Source organism: Curcuma longa, chromosome 8, assembly GCF_044706935.1.
Source record: "Curcuma longa cultivar G26 ecotype Majalengka, Jawa Barat chromosome 8, ITB_CL_G26_1.1, whole genome shotgun sequence".
NCBI classification, from domain to species: domain Eukaryota; kingdom Viridiplantae; phylum Streptophyta; class Magnoliopsida; order Zingiberales; family Zingiberaceae; genus Curcuma; species Curcuma longa.
Genome location: NC_133868.1, coordinates 8,187,738 through 8,208,466, shown reverse-complemented (window position 1 = coordinate 8,208,466; position 20,729 = coordinate 8,187,738). Strand labels below are relative to the sequence as shown.

Sequence of the window (20,729 nt, the reverse complement as noted above, 5' to 3'; positions counted from 1 at the left end):
TCATCATGGTCAATTACAAAAGTACGAATATCAAAACCGTCCCACGTATATATTTTTTACCTCAGTTGATCTAATCACAAAAATCTAAATTTTGTTATCTTAGAGTAATTTTAATTAAAATAAATTTAAATATCAAAGGTGCTGGAAGATGATATAATTTTAGACAAAGATACTGTAAGATAAAATAGTTTTGAATAAGATATTTTAGATAAAAATATTATTTTTTTACCAACAGTGAGAATAAAGGAGGGTCTTTTACTTTCCTAAATAGATATTTTTAGTACCAAATATTATAAATTGCCATTAGAAAGCATGATTCAATTTCAACGTAATAGCCTTAAAATAATAATATGCTTGAGTTGTGACCAAGGAGAGAGTTGGAATTAAATTTGTAAAAAATTTGCTTCTTCTAAAAAAATTGTAATCCATCTGATCAGTACACGATTTAAAGAAATAAATTGAGAACCACGACGATAAAAAAAGGATATTGTTCAGTTTCATCGAGATTCAAACTTTATCTTTTTCTGTAATTCTGTTCCATCGTATAGAACTCAGCTATATCCCCGGGTTAAAATTTGCTTCTGCACTATAAACCTTCGCAACTGAACTGGCTGCTGCGATCAAGAATATACAGAACACTCAATCTCGAAATAGAACACTGTCACTGAGGTCGAGCAGGGGACGCAGGCAGTCAGGGGAGAACTTTCGTGCGAAGAGATACGAGTAAGTGGAATTCGACTTCCTTAGCATCTTGATTAGATTGCTGGATATCTCCGGCGGACGGTAGGTGTGAGGGTGGCCTCCGACACTATCAGTCCAGTTCACTCTGGTTAGAGTGTAACGAGTGCATCCTTCGGGGTCCTGCATCTCGAGAACGGTGGGGAAGTAGTGCTCCTCGGGGTAGCAAGAATCCTCTCTGGATTTCAGACAAGGCATCTTAAACTTCTTCCACAGCCGGCGGTCGCGCACGATCGTCACGGCGTGCCTCCTTGCTAGGATAAAGAACTGTGAACCAGCGCGGAACTGGTCGAATGGCACTTCCGGGAGCATCACGTCGTCCCCGCGGGCGACGTAGCGGTCCCACAGTGCCGGTTCACCTGCGAGGATTTCGATGAAGCTCCGGTGTCGACGACGGAGCACGCCTTCAGAGTGGGTAGGCGCCCAGGCACCAGGGGCAGAGAGGACGGTTTGGTAGGTGAAGCGGAAGGAATGGAGAGGGATGCAATGCTGGGAGATGAGGGCGAAGAAGGCGTTGGCTGGGTCGTCGATCAGAGCGTCTGCGAGAAGGCGGCGCGCCGCAGAGATGAGCGTCGGCGAGCCTCGCTGCGTCGCTTTGGCCGGGATGAATCTACCGCGGAAAGAGGGCGTCGGTGTGAGCAGAAGGCGGGCGGAAGGGTCGGCGTGGACGTACACGTTAAACAGCCGCTCGTGTCCACGGAAGAACTGCTCCCAGAGAACGGCGAACGAGAGATCGGAATTGGTAAGGAACATGAACGCAATCTTGGGCGGCGAGGCCGCGCGTCGACGCAGCCCTCCACCCCCGCCGCCTTCAGCAGACGCGAGAGTGGCGCGTCGGAAGAGCGCAAGGTCATCCACCTCGTCGCGGTCAGGTATGCTCGGGAGCGTCTTCGGCGGCAAAATCCTCGGCGCCAAAACGAAGAGCACCGGCACCGAAACCAGCAGAAAGAATGAGACCAGAAATGGCGACGAGGGAATCATCGTCCGCTCTCGACCCTGCTCCCAAATCCTGCACAAAACCCTCGCCATCACAACCATCAAGCCACTGAATCAAAGATCGAAACATTAGGGTTCTAAGCAAACATCTAGAATCCAGGATCCAGATCGTCAAACAAATGGCGAATGCGAGATATCGATCGATTACTCCCAATTCAAATTTCCTCGACTACGGGTCAAATCCCCAGTTTGGCGCTCGGGTACCGGATTTAACAACGAAATTCGGCGGGTTCAAGCGGGCGAGGAATTTGCGCTCCCTTGTCTCTTTCTTCATTTCCCATAAATTGTTTTTAGAATTTTTGTTTGTGTTACAATAAATAATATTTTTTTAAAAAAAATAACATTGCTACCAAACTACTTTTTAGAAGAATCTAATGATCGCCACTAGATTTGAAGTGACACCAAACTCTTCACGATGCAATTTGCATTGAGTTAATTAAGAAGCAAGCAAAGAATCATAACTTAGTTCACTTAGTTATTACGTTAACACCCCACAATCGACCAAAGTTGATTACTTGCAAAAAAAAAAAAAGGTTTCGAAGAATTCCTACACAATTATTAAAAAAAAATATTGTACAAGTCCAAGCTTCTTTGCTTATCTTTTTTACAAAGCAAAGATACAAAAAAAGAAAAGCATGATAGAACATTGTCAAGATCGAACAAAGAGTAATTATTTGTACATGCTAATAAACAAAAGATGATCAACATCAAGTGCATTTTCATCCCTTAAAGAAACGATGAGGGTATTATTGTTTTTTTATGCGTAAGTGTGTTTTTATTTTTTATTTTTTGTTAGTCCATTCAAAACTCCTTGCTTGACTAAAGGATGTTAACATTATTTCACCTATGGTCATTTCTCAAAACACTGAATGAACTAAATTCAAACATTTTAAACATCAATATACTATCGACCTATCAACGCAAGATGGTTTTCTAGGATTTTTTTTCATTAAAGATTATTTTTCTTAAAAAAATAATAAAAAAATGTCTTCAACTTCAAGTCTTCAATTACATAAACACTTTCATATCCGTTACGTTCCTCCGAGTTCAAGATTAGCTGACGGCGCACCGTTATCGTTACAGTTACCGACAATAACTGTCAGCGGCGGTTGTCCTCTGTCTGTGACGGGCTCCGCCAGAATCCGGTGTTGCAAAACATGGCCAACATCTCCTTTTCCACCTCGGTAATCTTCTCCACCGGCATCGTCTCCGTCGTCCCCCGTCGCCGCCAGGGCCGCCTCCTTTACCTCCGCATTTCCAGGACCCCCGCCGTCCGTCTTCGTCTCCTTCCTCCTCCTGACCCGTTCCTTCCGCGTTGCAGATAACACTGAACCTTTTCTTCCAGACGATGATGCTGACCATCATGTAGCTGACCTCCCATGTTCTCGACTCTTTGTACGCTGGAAATCCGCCAAATCATGCCTGAGTGAGCAGGATAGAGCCCAAGGTACAGTGGCAAGGATCATCGACAGGTCTTATGGAAAGCCAGATCCATCGTCACAAAAAGTTCTCCTTCATCACGCCCTTTGGATCCACAGCTGAGAAATATAAGCAAACGTCAGAAGTTTAAGGGTACATTATAGCGAGTAGATGCATGAGATTTAACCAATACATCCATTACAAACTAGTAACATGTGTAACTGGATTGATCTAGTGTCGAAACAAATTATAATCAATCAAAAACAAACTAAACTCTCGATGAAAACTTGGGACTTATAAATCAAATCAATAACCATATAGGAGTCTGAAAGAACAAGCAGAGAGCATCAAAAGAAATTATTTAAGCTTTTATTATGACTTATATTTGAGATGAAGAGGAAGTTCAGAAGAAATACAACTATAACTCCTAGAAATGGTTGGTTTATCTTCATTTATTACCTCTTGTACTATCAACATGACTGAATGAGTGAATGAAAAACCTACTTCATTCACATTACTTGGTGATTTCGCATAATAGTTATTACTGGTCAGGAATCATCTTTTACTGTTGGGAGTACATAACTGTTCTGTGAAGAATCACAAAGTTGAATACAGTCTTTTCAACATATTCAATGACTCAGCAACATAATTAAATGGTCAAATTTTCCAAGTCAGATACACTAAGATTCAAGAACAATGCAGCATATGGAAAAACTACTACATGATCAGGAAATATAGTAATATGAAACAATCAACATAATAACATTGTTTTAAGGACAATGCAGCAAATAGAAAATTTTCTATGGTCGGGAATCATAGGACAATGCAGCAGAATGGAATTTCTGCAATTGATGCATGACATGCATGTAGAAATTTCACTTCACTCTTCTGTGAAATAGAATATGGTAATTTGACTAGCAAAGAGCTTATTCAAGTTTTACTACTAGAATATTCAGTAATTAGATAGCGTAGATCCAATATACAGAGGGGAAAACTACAAACAACTAACACTACCTGTTATCAGCACCATTATGTTGATCACCAGCAATGCAGCAATTTTCAAAAATTCCTTTGATCTGTAAGAGGTTGTCTCCACATAAATTTTCATGAAAAAGAATATTTAAGAACCATATTTCCGCTTCCTTTGTTGGCTAAATCCATAGGCACTCAAATACTTTGAATTAGCAAGTTCCTTTGGAATAGCAGCTCCAACAGATTTCAGGTTTTGAACAAGTTCCCTGAATAACTTTTTGTCCTCATCATTCACAAAGGTAATTGCTGTACCTTCCTCTCCCATTCTTGATGCCCTTCCCACTTGATGAATAAATTCCTCCATTGAATTTGGCATGTCAAAAATTATTACTTGTTGTACTTTCAACAGGTCGACTCCTCGTCCCAAAACTCCAGTTGAGACAATAATCGAAATCTCTCCTGTCAGAAACTGCTGAAGGATTTCTCTTCTCTCCTTCATCGTCTTCTCGCCATGAATTGAAAGGGCTTTAATTCCAGTTGCAGTGAAAATTGCCTCCGACAAAACATCAGCTCCGAGTCTCGAACCAACAAACACAACAACAGGTGGATTATAATGTTGTTTGCTCATTAATATCTCAAAAAGCTTCTGCTTCTTCTTCTTAGATTCTACCCAAATGACAATCTGTTTTACTGAGTTGCTGGGCCTGTTTGGCTTGCCAACAGAGATAAATATCAAGTCATCAGCCATTGAACTAGCCATTCTCTCAACCTCTTTAGAAACAGTCGCAGAGAACATCAATGCTTGGGGCTGTGAAAGGGCTTGAAATATTTGCATCACTTGATCTCGAAATCCTTTCTGCAGCATGCAGTCCACCTCATCTACAACCAGAATGGATACCTCACTGAGCTCAATGTCATGCTTAGTTAGAAGATCTATCAACCTTCCAGGGGTGGCAACAATTAATTCAACACCATTTTGGATCCGATAGATTTGCCCAGCCAATGGGTCTCCACCAACCACAAGAGCAGTTTTAAAAGGCAAACCTTTCCCAAGTAACTTGGCTTGCTCTTCCACCTGAATGCACAGCTCTCTGGTGGGAGATAGAACCACAGCCAATGGATTTTTCTGCCCAGTGACATGCTGCAACCGGATGCTCAAACAATAAGAAATTACAGGAACCAGAAATGAAGCTGTTTTTCCAGATCCAGTGTCAGCAGAAACAAGCAAATTTCTCCTTTCTAATGCTGCAGGTATGGCTTGCATCTGTACTGGAGTTGGTATTACATAGCCAGCACTTTCAAGATTTTTCTCAAGCTTTTCCGGAAGGTAACAAGAAGAAAAGGATAACACTGGAGCAGGAACGGATGTTCCTTTGATGTGAAGTTCAACTTTGCTTCTCAAGGATTCAATCTGAATCGATGTTAAACCTCCTGAGTCAGTTTTATTATTACCCTTAACATAAAAACATTCATCAGTTGTAGGAATTTTCACTAGAGGAGCAGGATTCAATCTTGGATTTCGAGTTTTTTCATGTCTTGCCAGGAGGATTGTTTTGCACTCTATGCTGCAAATGTCTTCGTCTGTCTGATCACATATATACTCACCATAACGACCACAAATGGCACAATGAGGTTCCCTTGGAAGTGCTTCCCTCTGTTCCTGACATCTCTGCTTCACAGGGCATTCTGCAGTAATAAAAAAGATAACATAAAATGATTCTGTTTCTTACCACAATGTTAATACTCTGGTTTTCAAATTCTCGTATCATTTTTATATTAACTAATGGGGAAAACAACCAACTCAGGCAAGTTAGAAGAATAATACTCCTTTTTCCAAGGCCTTCTTGATTAAATTAAATTTACAAGTTGATATTTTTAATTCAGCCATTCATTCCCATGATCAAATTTACATGTTATATTTTTTAGGTTCTTTCATGATAAAATTTGCATGATTATAGATATGATATATTGAGCTAATGGAAAGCACACTCGGGAAAATTCAAAATTCTGATGAAAAAACGGTTTATCATAAAGTACCTTGAGCGTCACATGCAGTATCGAAGGTTCCGTTGTGATCAACGGAAGAAGCTATCTGCTTATCCTCCATGTTTGCACCTACAATCAAGAAGACTTCAGAGAAAAGATAAAATAGGTCGAGTGGGCTCAGGATTTCATGCTCATAGGCAAATTAATTCGATAATCTCACATACAAAATCAAAATTAAAGAAAACACTTAAATATAGTAAGTCAGCTAAACCATTTATTATTTTCAGATTTGAGAGGCCAATATCCTAAAAACACTAGAAAATAATCAAATTGTCACGAATAATTCATGCTTAGAGTAAATACTAACTATGTTTCAGTTAACATAGACCAGTCCTCAAATTTTCGCATATGTCAGAGGTGATAACCTATAAAAAAGATTCCCCATTGCCCAAACATAAGCTCGAGCCGCAAACTCACAAAATCCCCCTGATACAACTTCCCGCTAGGGCTCTTAGATGAGCTCACAGAGGAGATGGCAGAGACAAATACCGTAGCCAAGAGAGAAAATGGCCGAGGAGCCCTTCCACACCACGTGCCGATCCCTCAACGGATTCTGTTCCTTCACGTAGACCTCCTAATCTGGCAGCGGTGGAAGCCCGGTGGGTTGGGAGAAATAATCTCCCTTCGGATCAATGGAGGAGGAGGAGAGGGATACAACGAGAAGTGGGAAGGAAAAAAAAAGGCTTTTGACGGAGAGAAGCAACGTGGTCGAGTGCGTCGCCGTGGCGAAGATTTGGGTGTAACGAGGCGAAAACCTAGGGCTTGAGAGAATATATATTTTGTTTTTCTATAATTGTTTGGAAAAAACAAACAGCACCGTTAGGGACGAATATGGATAAGTAAAAATTCAATTAAATAAAATAAATCGATTAAATTGATGAATTTAAAATTTTAATTAGATTATTTTAAAATTTTAATTATTTTTTTAAAAAAAATAATTATTTGTTTTAATTTTAAAATTTTTTATTTTATTAAATCAAATAAATAAAATTAATTAAAAATAATTTTTAAATTTTTAAATTTTTAAATAAATAAATTTATAAAATTTTAATTAATTGATAAATTTTTTATAATATTAAAAAAATTAATTATTTAATTTGATTGAAAATCAAATTAATTTATATTTTATTAGTTTGATTTATTTAATTTTTATTTAAAAATTTAATTATTAATTAAAAAAATTTAATTTGATTCAATTTAATTTTAACTTAATACCGTTCACTTTTCTATAAAAGGTGAAAATCCATCACCTTTAGACACGGTCGGCCCCATGACCATCTGTGAGGAGGTAAATTAAACTGTAATTGATCACAAAGCAGGAGGGTATTGCTTTCATGAACCCTTACGAAGTCAAACGTCATAACCAAGTTAACTGTGTAAGAAAACTTAATACCGTTCACATAACGATGGCTCATGACTCGATCAAACTTCCATCACAAGAAATGCACGTGTCAGGTTGACTTGTGCACTAAAGCACCAATCATGTCGTCTTCCATTACCAAAATCTCAACGGCACGCCCAACTCGCATTTTTAATTCTTCCCGTCCTTCTCAACGCAATTTGGTGTCAACTCAATGGGCGGTTGCTTCTTCAGCCAGAGTAATGCCATGGCCGCCGGCCTCCGAATGGCGGGCGCTGTGTGCCAATGGAAATCCCTCCCCTCCCCTCCCCTGCGTTGACTTCACAGCCTATTTCTGTAAGCTTCTTTAATTTTGGAAGTACAAGTACGAAAAACCGCCCGTCCAACTGCCATTTTCGCCTTCGTCAAATCTCCAAACGCCCATGACGCCTCCTCCCAAGGCCGCTGCAGCCGAACCACGCGAATCGCCGGCGGTTGTTGACGACCCGCACAAGATCCACAGGAACAATAAGCGGAAGCCGGTCGTCATCTACATGGTCTCGCCCGAGGTCATCCACGTGAAGGCCAGCGAGTTCATGGCCCTGGTGCAGCGTCTCACTGGCCCCGGAGCCACCGCCGGCAAGGACTCGTCCCCCAGCGTCAACCGCCAGGTGGTGCCGGTGAGGGTCAAAGCGCGGGCGCTGAACCGGCGCCCGCAGACGCCGGCGCGAGATTCCCCTTCGTCTCAGCTTTCGGTCACCTCCGCCGGCGAGACGCTGTTCTTCCACGACTTGAGTCAGCCGTCAACACACGCGGCGCGGAAGGACGAGCCGATGGCGGCGCCGCAGAGTTGGTTGCTTGGCGGCGAGTACTTGGACCACAGTCCTCGCCGTGAACCGGGACTCGGGAACGGTTCGGCTTACCTCGACGCTTTGGACCGGCGGCCGGAGAGATTGGGAGGGCGTTGATCGCATGATCAAAGATTAGTTATCCTGTAAATTTAATTCCCTCGTATAGTTGGTGAATCTGCCGCCAGTTTTATTATGCAAATTGAATGATTTTATTTTGTGGTTTTGGAATTGTAACTTTTGGTGGGTGACCTTTCAATAGGAAGTCTTCTGTGTCGATAGTTCTTGGTAGTTGATTTGAATTCTAATAATGACTCATTTTCCTGTTCGAAGCATAAAACAAGAACAGACTTTCTAGCATGGCACTTCTTATAGATCAACATCAGACGACAAAGCAAATATACGAGGAAAGAAAATTCTCTCCTCAGAAGATCAACGGAACATGATTTGGAATCACTCACTAGATATATAATTATTTGTTCGAGTGAATAAAGGATGCCTGGAAATCACTGTATCGTATCTGATCTTTCTTCTGTATGTACCAAGTCAAGCTTGTTAGGCTTCCACTTTCCCTTGAGAAGACACCAAAGCCTCCAAGTACTTCTCCACCGTGTTTAGGCCACAGAGCTCTTTCACCACTGGCATGGTTGCTGGAACGTCAAGTTGGAATGTCGATGTGGAATGGTTATCGTCATTGGAAGAGAACTCAGCCCGAGCAGCTCTTATCGCTTCTCGAACCGCACAGTGAACTGAAGAAGCTAGAAGCAGTGGTGGTTCTCCAGAAGCTGCATGCAAGAAGCTTATCAGCTACTTAACAGATTCAGGTTTCAAAGCACAGTTGATTCTCAAAATTGGTGTTCATACCCTTTGAGGAAAGTAGACGCTTCTCGTGAGGTCCACTTTTCATTAGTTTAACATTGAATTGCTTCGGGATGGTGTCCACAGTAGGGATCTTGTATGTCCAAGTACCATCTGAAATTACCAAGCCATCTGAGTTTTCCACATGTTCCTCGTACAAAAAGAACCCAATTCCTTGAACAAAGGCACCTTCAATCTGCAGAAAAAGAGATAGCGATATTAATGTGTAGTAAAAGAACTGAGTTCCCAATGGCATATTGCAGTCGTAAAATTTGCACAATGAGATCCGAGTGACCCCTTATCAAGAGAGACATTTTGCCGTATTAGATACCACGATCAAATAAAAAAGGACAGATGAAAGAGGAGATTCAACAAAAAGATCCACCAGACCTGTCCCAGATCTACAGCAGGATTCAAGCTCTGCCCACAGTCATAAGTAAGATCTGTTCTTAAGATCGTAGTAGCTCCTGTAAGAATATCAACCTCCACCTACAGTGTGCACAACATCACAAATTACAAAGAATGCAAATTAAACTTGAATAAAGCAGGGTCTTGCGACACCACAATGCTACAAGCAATGAAATTAAAGGTGAAAACACCAATGATTATACGAAGCTACCTCACTTATAGCAGCTCCATAGTTAAGATAGTCTAATTTATTCTCAGGGACCCAATAAGCACTTGCTGACAAGTTCACTGCTTGCATAGCTGCCTGTGAATAATTCATAATGGAATGTAAATAATTAGGATGAACTCCAAAGTAGGAGCAACCATCGAAGTAGCAAAGGGGGAAAACGTTGTATTATGTGAGACTGACTACTGCTGATATACATCTGAGCTGTGTCCATTAAAACAGCAACTAAATCCTAAGAGAAACCTCTACACCAACAATTATCAATTGAAGAAAACACTATGGAGGTAATATAATTGGAAAGGGCATATTCCTCCAAAACATTGTTTTTCAGTTTGTCACTATAATTCGAGTTTAGTATGTATATACCTAAAAATTGTAGAACTTATATGCTACTATAGATTAGCCAAGACCTAATACAAACCTCACATGGCATTAGCATTTATGCACATAAATGTAGGATATATTTCATGAAAAACAAATGCATTGTAGGTTTCCAAATTGTCTCATCATTTTCATGACCAATAACATTTAAAAGTGGGTTTAGACAGACGATACTCTAAGTAGAATATATGGAAGATGAATATATATTGCAGTTAGTGTTTGCTTGTTGATTGTAGCGAAAAACTTCAGTTGACAGTAATATTCTTGCCAATGTTTTAAGAACAACTTATTTTCACAAAAAGGGCATTTAGGCATCCAAAAACTTACCCTATATACATGACAGTAACTGACTGATCTTACTGGCCTTAGAGTAAAGATAAAGATATGTGACAATTTAAAGTTTTTAAACGTGAAATTTTTGTGGCAGATATGAAAGCATTTCCTCTAAATAGAAGAGGTGGTGTTGTAATTTTCTATTATTTAACTCTAGGATGCAATTAACTACTAAATGTATTATAAGGGATATGGAAATCAACATTTGATCCCCATGCAGTACATGAGAGTGCCAGAGATGAATCACAGAAATGTGCTACAACAATGCTGAAATAATAGTCAATCTACTTTGAGATGTAAATGCACACCTGGGAAATTAGGGTTTCCCATGAGATTGAACCCATTTGTTCTTCTAAACTTTGCTTGAGTGGCTTCAATCTGCTGACTAGAATACTGCTAGCAAGACGAACTGCTTCACAGTTTGATTCAGATGTGGTGCTTCCACCAGTAAAACTTGCCTGAATCAAACTCAAACTATCTACTTGGATGATCCTCAACCTATCCAAAAGATTTAAACTTGCGTCATCCCAAAGCTGTCCAAGAACAAATGCTACCATTTGCTTTACCTTTGTCCACAGCCCCTGGCCTATTTCAACACCTCCAACTTCAACAACTATTGAGCCATCATTTAGAATAGATACTTTCCCTGGCGTTGGCCTTGGTGCAACATGGTATATAATAGGTACCCAGGATATTCCTCGTTTTTTCCACTTATTGCAATTATTGAAATATTGGACCATTCCAAGGCGTTGCAGATAGCTGGCTGTTGAAGCCAATTCATCAACTATACCAGGTAGAGTATATTCTGAAGCATCACCACTGCTGGGTCCATAAAATGACCTAAGGCTTTCATAGGTGTGCAGATTTTTCTTTCTGACAGAATCAGTATCCATGGATAGGAAAGCTGCTACATGTTCAATAATAGCTTCAGCAATATAAGATCCCTGTACATCTCCTGGAGCTCGCATGGATGATTTAGTTGCAAGATTTGTTTTGCATAACTTGATATTGAAAGAGAGAGCACCCCAATTGTACTTTTCCAAAGATGCTATAAAATTAGATGGAATAATTGGACTAAGGTCGATTGTTATGCCTGCATTTATAAATAAATCCATGTGCAAGGCTGTAATCTTCCCATCAGATTTGAAACCCACAGAATAGTTTATTTTCATTGGGTGTCGTCCTCCTATCATTATCATATCTGTTTTGCGATCAAGGTACATCCTAACTGGACGACGCAATGTAAATGCTGCAAGAGCACATGCGGCTGCTATCTAAACATCAGAACACACTTTAGAGAGACTAACACAGCATTAACTAAACTGCTGCCAAAATAAAATAATTGAACTACTTTGTATTTTGGGATATTATCTTAATTGAGTTCTCAATAAAACATTAGCTAAGAGATATAATCTTTTTGTAGTTTCCTAAACACCAATATGTGGGAACTAAAGTTCACCAAATACCAGAAGTTACAATTATATGAAAGAAGATTAAACACATTTCAGTTTAACTTAGCAGGTCAGTATAAACCATTTCTAGGACAATCTCATATAATAGTAAATGCATATGGTGTCTCATATAACACTAAGGATTTAGTCTTACTCTTTTAATTTCTGTATATGTCATTATCGCAAAAAGATTTGCATTGGTCTTCTTGGATGAAAAATATAGAATCTTGAATAGGGAAATGTCTAATGAAATTCAAACATGAGTAATTAGATCTAAATCTCATGCCATGTGAGTGATACTAGCAAGACATGTTGTGATAATACATGGTAGTTAAAACAAACAGATACAAAGAAGAGAAAATAAGATCATGCTTCACCTAGGGTAATGCTAGCATATATGTTATCCAAAGACTGCTTTGTATTATATGCATTTCTCCAGTAAAAATGAAGACAAAATAGTTCTGATATTAGATCATATCCATATGAAATACTTCAAATAGATTTTTTTTTTTTGTAAATTTTGATGCTCACCGGCATGGATCGTAGTGCTTTCCCGCCAAAACCTCCTCCAACTCTTCTTGTAATTACTCGAACATTATGCTCTGGTACTCCAAGGCATTTTGCAATCACACCCGGAGTATGCTCGGGCAATTGAGTTGAACAGTAAACCACAATGCAGTTATCTTCATCTGGAATGGCAAGAGATGTTTGTGTTTCCATGTAAAAGTAATATTGGGAACCAAGTTTAACCTGTAGGTACCCATCACAAACAGTTAATTAGAAACGTTACAGAACACAGGAAAATTTCTCATGCTGTTTCTCGGGATAGCTAAATCAAAATCATACTGAAAGAAGCAAAACGCTACTTCTAGTGCAGAGTCAAGAAAGATCAGTGTGTCACCATATGAGCAAGGAAAAATGATACGCTACATGAAAAATGTAGCATGAAACTCAACATGATACACTCAATTGCATGGATGTGGGCTCCACTGCATGGATGTGGGACCCACTGCATGGAGTGTGTCATGTTAAGTTTTATGCTACATTTTTCATGTAGTGTATCATTACTCATGAGCAAGATAAGTCGTTACTAGACACTAGTATTCAAAAATGTCAGGTGGCACCTAGATATCTATTTCAATCATTTAACTTCAGAATTGTCACTTTAATTCTAGGTGACCATCATCTTAGAAGCATCTTTGATTACAAGCAAATACAGCTAATGTCAGAAATTTACAAAAATGTAATTGTGGCACTACTACCAAATGCCCTTTTCACTAAATATTTATGCTCTTATGTTCATTGATGTACCAATTATTGATTAACTAGAAGATGAAATTTTTTCTGTTCAAGTTCAATACCACAAAATTGGAACATCTAAAGAATAAATGATCTGGCAGAGAGCTACCTTTAGAAATTATGGTTGGTCTTTTTTTTGTCATTTACTACAGTAGATGGTTTGTCTTTAAATAATATTGCCAGGAACTGAGATAAGCATGTGGATATAAATTTCTCATGTGCATCTTATTTCTTCCCCCTTTTTATTATGAACGTGGCAAGCAAACCCATCTGGAGACATATGCTAAATAACCAACAGACATCAAATAGTCATATACTCTGTCACTAGGGCATGAAGAATGGTGGATTCACAAACAACATCAGAGATATTAAGTGAAATACAAAAAAGAATGTAAAAGAATCCAATAGCAAGCACATATCAAGAAATGCCAAGAATATAAAATAGCCAGTAAAAACACTAGCCAAGCTGAAGATGAGGAAGTTACTACCATTTATCTTGGTTAAACTGTGAGAAAAAGTACATGAAATTACCTCGGCTGAGAGAATTTTATGATCAGCTTCATCCATTCCTTTGGCCAGATCACCGATCTGCTTAGGATAGATTGCAGGAGGCAGATCAAAGAAACTTGACCTTGCGATAGCATCTTCGATGGATAGGATTGGAGGTTCCAAGTCCTCATTGGAATAGTGTACGTTTGCTTGTTTAGCAGCCATGTTGGCATACCTCTGTGTTTCTGCTACCTAAAGCAATCAAATAAATAGATGTAGCTCATGTGGCATTCTTTGTACTGCTTTTTAGAATGTATATTTTTATTTGATGACAATTAACTCTACTAAATTGTGAAATACTCCACCAAAACAACAGATAGTGATAAAACTAGTCAGAGGAGAATGGGTATACCACAACACCAAGACATTGACCAGCATATTCAGTCAAAGAATCAGCAAATAGTGGTTCAGCTCCAAAAAAAAATCTGCATCCAATGTTTTCCCCTCGTTTTGGGATGTCACTAGCACCAATATAAGCAATGACTTTCTGTGATGCCTGTGTAGATTTGAATGTAATGCCCTCTATATGAGCTAAAGGACGTGTGCTGTACACAAATGCTCCATAAAGGCAATCTTTAGGAGAAGGAATATCATCAACATATATTGCTTCACCTGGTTTGGTAATAAGATTTAGTAAAACCAAATAGTGATAACTACATAAACTATGACCTTGCCAAACAAATGTAACATTTGTAAAATGATAATGGTGTGTAATTTAGCAATCCATTATTAACCACACAAGAAAGAGTTAAAAGTTCTTCCAAGCCTACAACTTCAGAAAGAAAATATAATATTTCTATCATTTCCATCAAATCAAAATGTGAAGCCTTAGTAATCAATAAATCCCCACACGAAAGAAAGACAACGATTGAAAGAACAGTCACATCGTGCTACAGGGAGAAAATCAATAACACAAAAAACCATATGAAAAAAGCATCTTAATTTCTAAATATAATATAATTAGAGTTCTAATGTATGCATATTTGGAGAATAACTCATAAAAATTCTCCTTTATGTAATAAATCATATAAAAATAGAATTAAAGTTACTTGCTGCGAGAATTTCTTTCTTTAGAAACTAAGGATAAGAACAAAAGCATTTCTCTGTGTTTCTAACTATATTTTTTGCAAAAGAAACATTCAGTTTTCCTGTTTTGTGAAGTAATATTCAGTTCAGTTCCAGATCAATAAGAATGCTTGTGTTAGATTACTAAGTAGTCTAGTGTTTAATATCCTTATACTATCATTGTAGATATCCTGTCAAAGATTATCATAGTGGACAACTAGGTATAATAAGTGGCATTAGATAAAAATTGTCTAGATACCAAAACCATCATAATCATTCCCCTGGATGGAGATCAGATTACGGTAAAGTTGCGCTCACATTTTTCCAATAATCATTAGAGGTGTGATTCAATCTCAGTTCCATAATGGAAATACAAAGATGATTTTGCTGGTTTGAAGAACTATATGATCTGGTAACTTAAGCATCACCATTTTTGTCATATTATTATGAGGCCTCTGTGGCTCAATAGTCCAAGCACACAATAAAACTGAAAATATTATAGTTTTAAATATCATGAGTTGATGTAAAGGTGAAATCTAAGAGAGAATGAACAGATGCATTTAATCATATCTTGTGCAACACTTGCAGATTTGTATCATATCTAAGAATTACATAAGATTAGGAAAAGATGTAACCAGATATTGAAAATAAATAACTGCAATACGCACCCAAAAGACAACAAAAAAACTCTGTATAAAAAAAGAGTTAACTCCAGAACATATACCAGAAGCTTGAATTTCAGCTCCGACTTTCTTGATAGGCATGCCAACAGGATGGTAATCTGTGCTAAATTCAATTGACTGCTTTGAAGATAATATGACGTTAGGATTGCAGAGTTGTTCAAATTTTGATGTCCTTGGTTGCATTATGTCCTCAGACCCATTGGTTTTATCATTTGGACAATCAGTAACAGTAGCAACATTAGATATATCCACATGGTGGATCTTCTCAGCCACAACCAATTCTTTGGCAAGTGGTTGAAAAAATTTGAACAGAAAAGTAACGGCCAAACTTGCTCTGTAGCTTGAATGACGAGTGCCTACTTTCGGTATGATGGTCTCTTTCAGTAAATTAATGGCTCCAAGTAAATTTGAGGCTGTGAGAATTTTGCCTGTCAAGAACTCCTCAACTTTCCTTGCTCTGATGGCATGTTCACTACCATAAGCCCCAAAAGCCAAGTGTAGATTTTGTAAAATAAGATTCCCAGAGATCTTATCAGAAATAACATGAGCCAAGAAAGCAGAATTCAGATAAGAAACAGCATTCCCAAGTGGGCGTGGAGCTGCTCGGTATGTTTCAAACAGAATACTGGAATCACTTTTAGGAACAGAAACCATGACCTTGCTAGTTGCAGAGGATGAATCTATTGCTGAACTCCAATAAGGAATATGTATGCTTATGAGTATGGTTCTAACATCACATGGAGGCGACTTAAGAAATTCTTCAAGCGAAATAACTAACCTCCCTGAAGCCGTCTGAAGACAAACAATTGATCCAGCAGCAAGAAGTATTGTAGCAATATCTGAGGCAAACTGATTTCTTTGTGCCATAATCAGATTTCCGCCCAAGCTAGCCATATTTCTGATGAAGGGCGAAGCAACCTTATCCATATGATCAGCAATTTTACAGAAGACTAATGTTCCACCTGAATGGAATACAGTATGATCCTTTTCTTTCAGCACTTCAATAGCCCTGGAAATTGTCACAGCAGCTCCAAGTGTAATTCCTTTGCTATCCCTTTTGACTACTGAGAGTTCTGGTATACCTGTGAGATCAATGTACTTTTCATACAGGTCATTTTCCTTGTAAATGCCAGATCCTGTGTTACCCATAACCAATTTGACATGACTTTCAGTGAATTCATTGGAATTCAAAAGTTTATAGAGCTGTTCAAGGCGAGAAGGCCGATACCACTGGCACTCTGTCAAGCCACTATCTTGGGAACTCTCTAAGGCACCTATAGAGGAATTGATCTCAGATTTCAGGAATTCAGGAAAAGTGCAAATTTTGCCTTGGTCGTAAAGAGGTAATCTATCAACATTTGCATCCTCTGGCCTCTTCCAAAATGTATTCAGACCCAAATCTTCCAAATCTACATCAGCTGCAAAGCTCTTGCAGACATCTGCAATGGGTCTATAACCAGTGCATCGACAAAGGTTGCCAGAAATAGCCTTGTGAGCCTCAAATTTGGTGATCTTCGAGAACCCAATGGGAGGTTCAGGCCTATCAGTCTTATCTGCATTTGTAACGGCAGAGAAGAGTGACATACACATACCAGGAGTGCAGAAGCCACACTGAGTTGCATGAAACCCTGAGAACCTCTGATGAATTGAATGGTAGCCATCTTTGGTATTTCCAAGTCCTTCAGTAGTGGTAACTGAGCAGAAATTTATACTGCAAAGTAGTGTAAGACAAGAACTAACACTGAATTCTGTCACTTGATCACTAACTGGATCATATTTAGAAAGAAGAACAACACAAGCCCCACATCCACCTGCACAATTAAGTTACTAGATTATGTTAAAACAAAAGATATGTCATGCCTGAGTTTATCGTGTGAAGGACTAGACAACCAATAACTGAAAAAGTTAATCCATTTATCAAGATAGATTATATTAGTGGAACAAAATGTAGCGCCACCACTTGCACACCATCTGGGGAATGCTTCAAGAGCTGTTTATTGATTACAAACGAAGAAAACCAGATAGAGATTCCAAGGAACTAAATGGCAGGCGTTTCTAAAATATTGCAGGCGAATAATAGCGAATAGAATGAGAACATTAGAAGATGATCTTTTCCTAGAAAAAAAAACAAAACTTGGCCTGTCATGAAGTTAATATTTAATGGCTGTGTCATGGGGGTTTCCCACACGGAGCGTTTACTCCAAGAAATAACAGCATAACAATTCCCGTTCAAATTCGGCATAAGAACCAAACAACAAAAAAAAATGAAACATCGAAGTTTTAGAAGGTAAAAGTAATGAAGAACCAAGAAACACCTTTCAGCTTTTAAAACTAATGAAACTTTCTCAATTCAGAGAAAAAATTGCATCTTCTAAAATTACGTGAAAAGTAATACAAACATCTTCGGCAGCAAGAAAACGCTCATTTTCTACAAGGAAACAACCAAGCCGTCCGAAAGGAAAACCTTTACGAACCAAGAGACTATCTCCAACACGAAATCAACAAAATCTGAGAGAGAGGACATAGCCGCTTACCCTCGCCGCAACCGAGCTTGGGTCCAGTGAATCGAGTGCGGGTTCTCAAGAACTCGAGCAAGGTGGTGGAAGGATCGACGTTGGCTAACTCGAACCTCTCTCTGTTCACAGCGAGCACCAACCTCCCCGCCATCCTTCAGGCAACCGCCTCCTCTGCCGCGGCACGAGAACCCTGCGTCTCCGCCTCCTTTTATCGTCGTGCGACGTGGAGCAGGATGAGTAAGTTCTACCGCTGTGGTCATCTCAATCAGAGCCAAAGAGAAAAGGGTACACAATCGGATCAAAACGTCAAATTGCATGGCAGGAAATAGCACTCGGGATGACGTCTCTTTGGCCCCCCGTCGAAGCCGACGGCTTCGTCCTCGCTCGTTCGACGAGTTGGTCAACTTCGCTTTATTTTCCAAATGATATTTATTATGAAAAATTCAATATGAGTGGAGCATGATATTTACAATGCACAGTAGATTTAGTGGGATCCACTGTATCATGCTCCATAAACGAGAATCTTGGACCCTTGGTATCTTCTAAATTGTCATAGATTTATCCAAGATTCTCATTTTTTTTCCTAAAGTTAAATCTTTTTCAACAGTTAATAAGAACGGATCAATTCATCAAAAATTATCTTATGATAGAGTGAGAAAGATCAATCTGATAGCTGAGTTTACGACGTAGCAGACTCAAAGGTTCGAATCCTGACGAAGCTAGGCAATACCATCTCGACCAAATTTTTACCTCCTTACAAATGGTCGAGGGGCCGACCGTGTGGGGCCGTTAAGATGACGGATCCACCTTTTTGCAAAAGAAAAGAAGGATCAATCTGCTATCTTAATAAATTAGAAAATCTTTACTCCAATCCAACTCAAAATAAATTACAAATTAGGAGACCAATCTACATACCTATTAAAATAAATAAATATAAATAATCAATAAATTTCTTAATCCGTAGATCAATTCAAGTTTATCACGGATCGATCACGAGTCATAGGCCCCAAGCAAACCATCTCACCTAGACCTATTCTTAAAATAGATAGATAAAATAACAATTTCTTCCATTTAAATTATTTAATTAAGCGGGTCGATCCAATGTCTCTATTTAAATTGATGGCTTTATTCTTCAATAAACTTATATCCCTTTCGGCATAAATTAATATGGATTATTGACTAATCGAAAGCTCAAATTAAATGGCATTTAAGCCCACTAATCACATACGACTAGGAAGAAAAAACATTATCTCTTTTTATTTTTCATAAAAGAGGCACTTAAGTCAAAACTATTTAATAATAACGTAGGTCCCACGGCACCAATAACAATTTAAGTTAAAGTTTAATTTTAAAAATTCATAAAAATTAAAAAAGTCTTAGTTGCTTGTGGAAGAAACTTTATACTCCAATTGGTTCCCCCTAGATCTCATAACCTCAGCCTCTAGATCGTATTCATAGCTTTAGAGATCATTCAACGATTTGCATCTATATCGTTTTAATTATTTTCTTAAAAAATCCTTTATTATAAAATAGTATTCTTTATTTATTTATATTTATGTTAGTTATATTTAATATGATCCGTTCAAAAATGAATAATCTTAATTTTATATGAAAATAACACTATCAAAGTTTGATTTGTGTGCACTGATTTAGAAAAAAAAAATTATGTCAAAATAATTGTTTACTTTATAAAAATTAAATAATAAACTAAATTTGTTATTAAAATTAAACTAAATGTGTCCTACAGATGTAGTGGTGAACAATTGATTAATTAATAATTAAAATTATCAAATCATTTAAATTGAAATATGAATAAATAATTTTTTTATCTAATTAAATTGATCGAATTTTCATAAAAAATCAAATAAATCAAATTGATAAAATATCAATTAAATAAATTAAAAATTAAAATAATAAATTTTTTGATTAAATAGAAACGGGAGAGAGGGAGTCACGAATTATAAAACTAAGAATTTTAAATTCTCAATTAGGTATAATCAAATTTAATTTAATCGTATTTAGATTTTTAAATCGAGACCAAATTGATTTGATCGATATAATCAATATTTTAAGGGAAAAAAACTAAGTTTCTAAATTAATAGAATCGAACTCAGACATGGAAATATTATAACAAGTACCTTAAAAGAGTTGATGCACATTAATAATATAGATGCACTTAAACACTATTAAAAAAACACACTCATCTAAATTTTGTTCGGTCGTATTTTGCTTGACGTGTCATACATGAATACAATAGAAAATTAAATAGCTTTGTCATCAATCCATATGATTTTTGTTTATTTAAAATTAACTATGCGAAATTTAATTCAGATAGAGAGATACCAATTAATAAATTTAACAAAATAAAAGATTGCAGTTGCAATCTTGATTAAATCAATTAATGACCCAAGAATTCATGGATAAACACGCCTGAAATGAGAAGTATTCAATTTGATAAAATTTATAGTTATATAAAAATTATTCAAATAATAAACATATATCAAATAAATAAATAGTTTATAAATAAACTTACTTATTAATCTATATATAATTTAATTTATTTTTTAATTTATCGAATATATAAATATAATAATTTACAATG

At 37.6% G+C, this 20,729-nt stretch overlaps 4 protein-coding genes across 4 annotated transcripts; 1 reads left to right on the top strand and 3 right to left on the bottom strand.

Moving 5' to 3' along the window:
- Nucleotides 1-639: 639 nt before the first annotated feature.
- On the bottom strand, nt 640-1,776 carry LOC141834163 (glycosyltransferase BC10-like). Its single transcript, XM_074721617.1, has one exon. It carries the CDS (start codon nt 1,774-1,776, stop codon nt 640-642), a length of 1,137 nt encoding a protein of 378 aa, XP_074577718.1.
- A 1,187-nt stretch (nt 1,777-2,963) lies between these two features.
- LOC141833578 (DEAD-box ATP-dependent RNA helicase 41) lies at nt 2,964-6,866 on the bottom strand. Its single transcript, XM_074721058.1, has 4 exons — nt 6,661-6,866; nt 6,163-6,240; nt 4,168-5,811; nt 2,964-3,272 (listed from the first exon to the last, which is right to left on the bottom strand). The coding sequence occupies exons 2-3, from the start codon at nt 6,230-6,232 to the stop codon at nt 4,274-4,276; spliced, it is 1,608 nt and encodes a 535-aa protein (XP_074577159.1). The 5' UTR covers nt 6,233-6,240; nt 6,661-6,866; the 3' UTR covers nt 2,964-3,272; nt 4,168-4,273.
- Nucleotides 6,867-7,823: 957 nt separating this feature from the next.
- LOC141832866 (uncharacterized) lies at nt 7,824-8,517 on the top strand. Its single transcript, XM_074720231.1, has one exon. It carries the CDS (start codon nt 7,954-7,956, stop codon nt 8,476-8,478), a length of 525 nt encoding a protein of 174 aa, XP_074576332.1. The 5' UTR covers nt 7,824-7,953; the 3' UTR covers nt 8,479-8,517.
- A 178-nt stretch (nt 8,518-8,695) lies between these two features.
- On the bottom strand, nt 8,696-18,351 carry LOC141833231 (indole-3-acetaldehyde oxidase-like). Its single transcript, XM_074720621.1, has 10 exons — nt 18,146-18,351; nt 15,653-17,422; nt 14,216-14,475; nt 13,846-14,055; nt 12,547-12,765; nt 10,873-11,838; nt 9,836-9,928; nt 9,607-9,705; nt 9,223-9,412; nt 8,696-9,143 (listed from the first exon to the last, which is right to left on the bottom strand). The coding sequence occupies exons 1-10, from the start codon at nt 18,276-18,278 to the stop codon at nt 8,914-8,916; spliced, it is 4,170 nt and encodes a 1,389-aa protein (XP_074576722.1). The 5' UTR covers nt 18,279-18,351; the 3' UTR covers nt 8,696-8,913.
- Between the last annotated feature and the right edge of the window lie 2,378 nt (nt 18,352-20,729).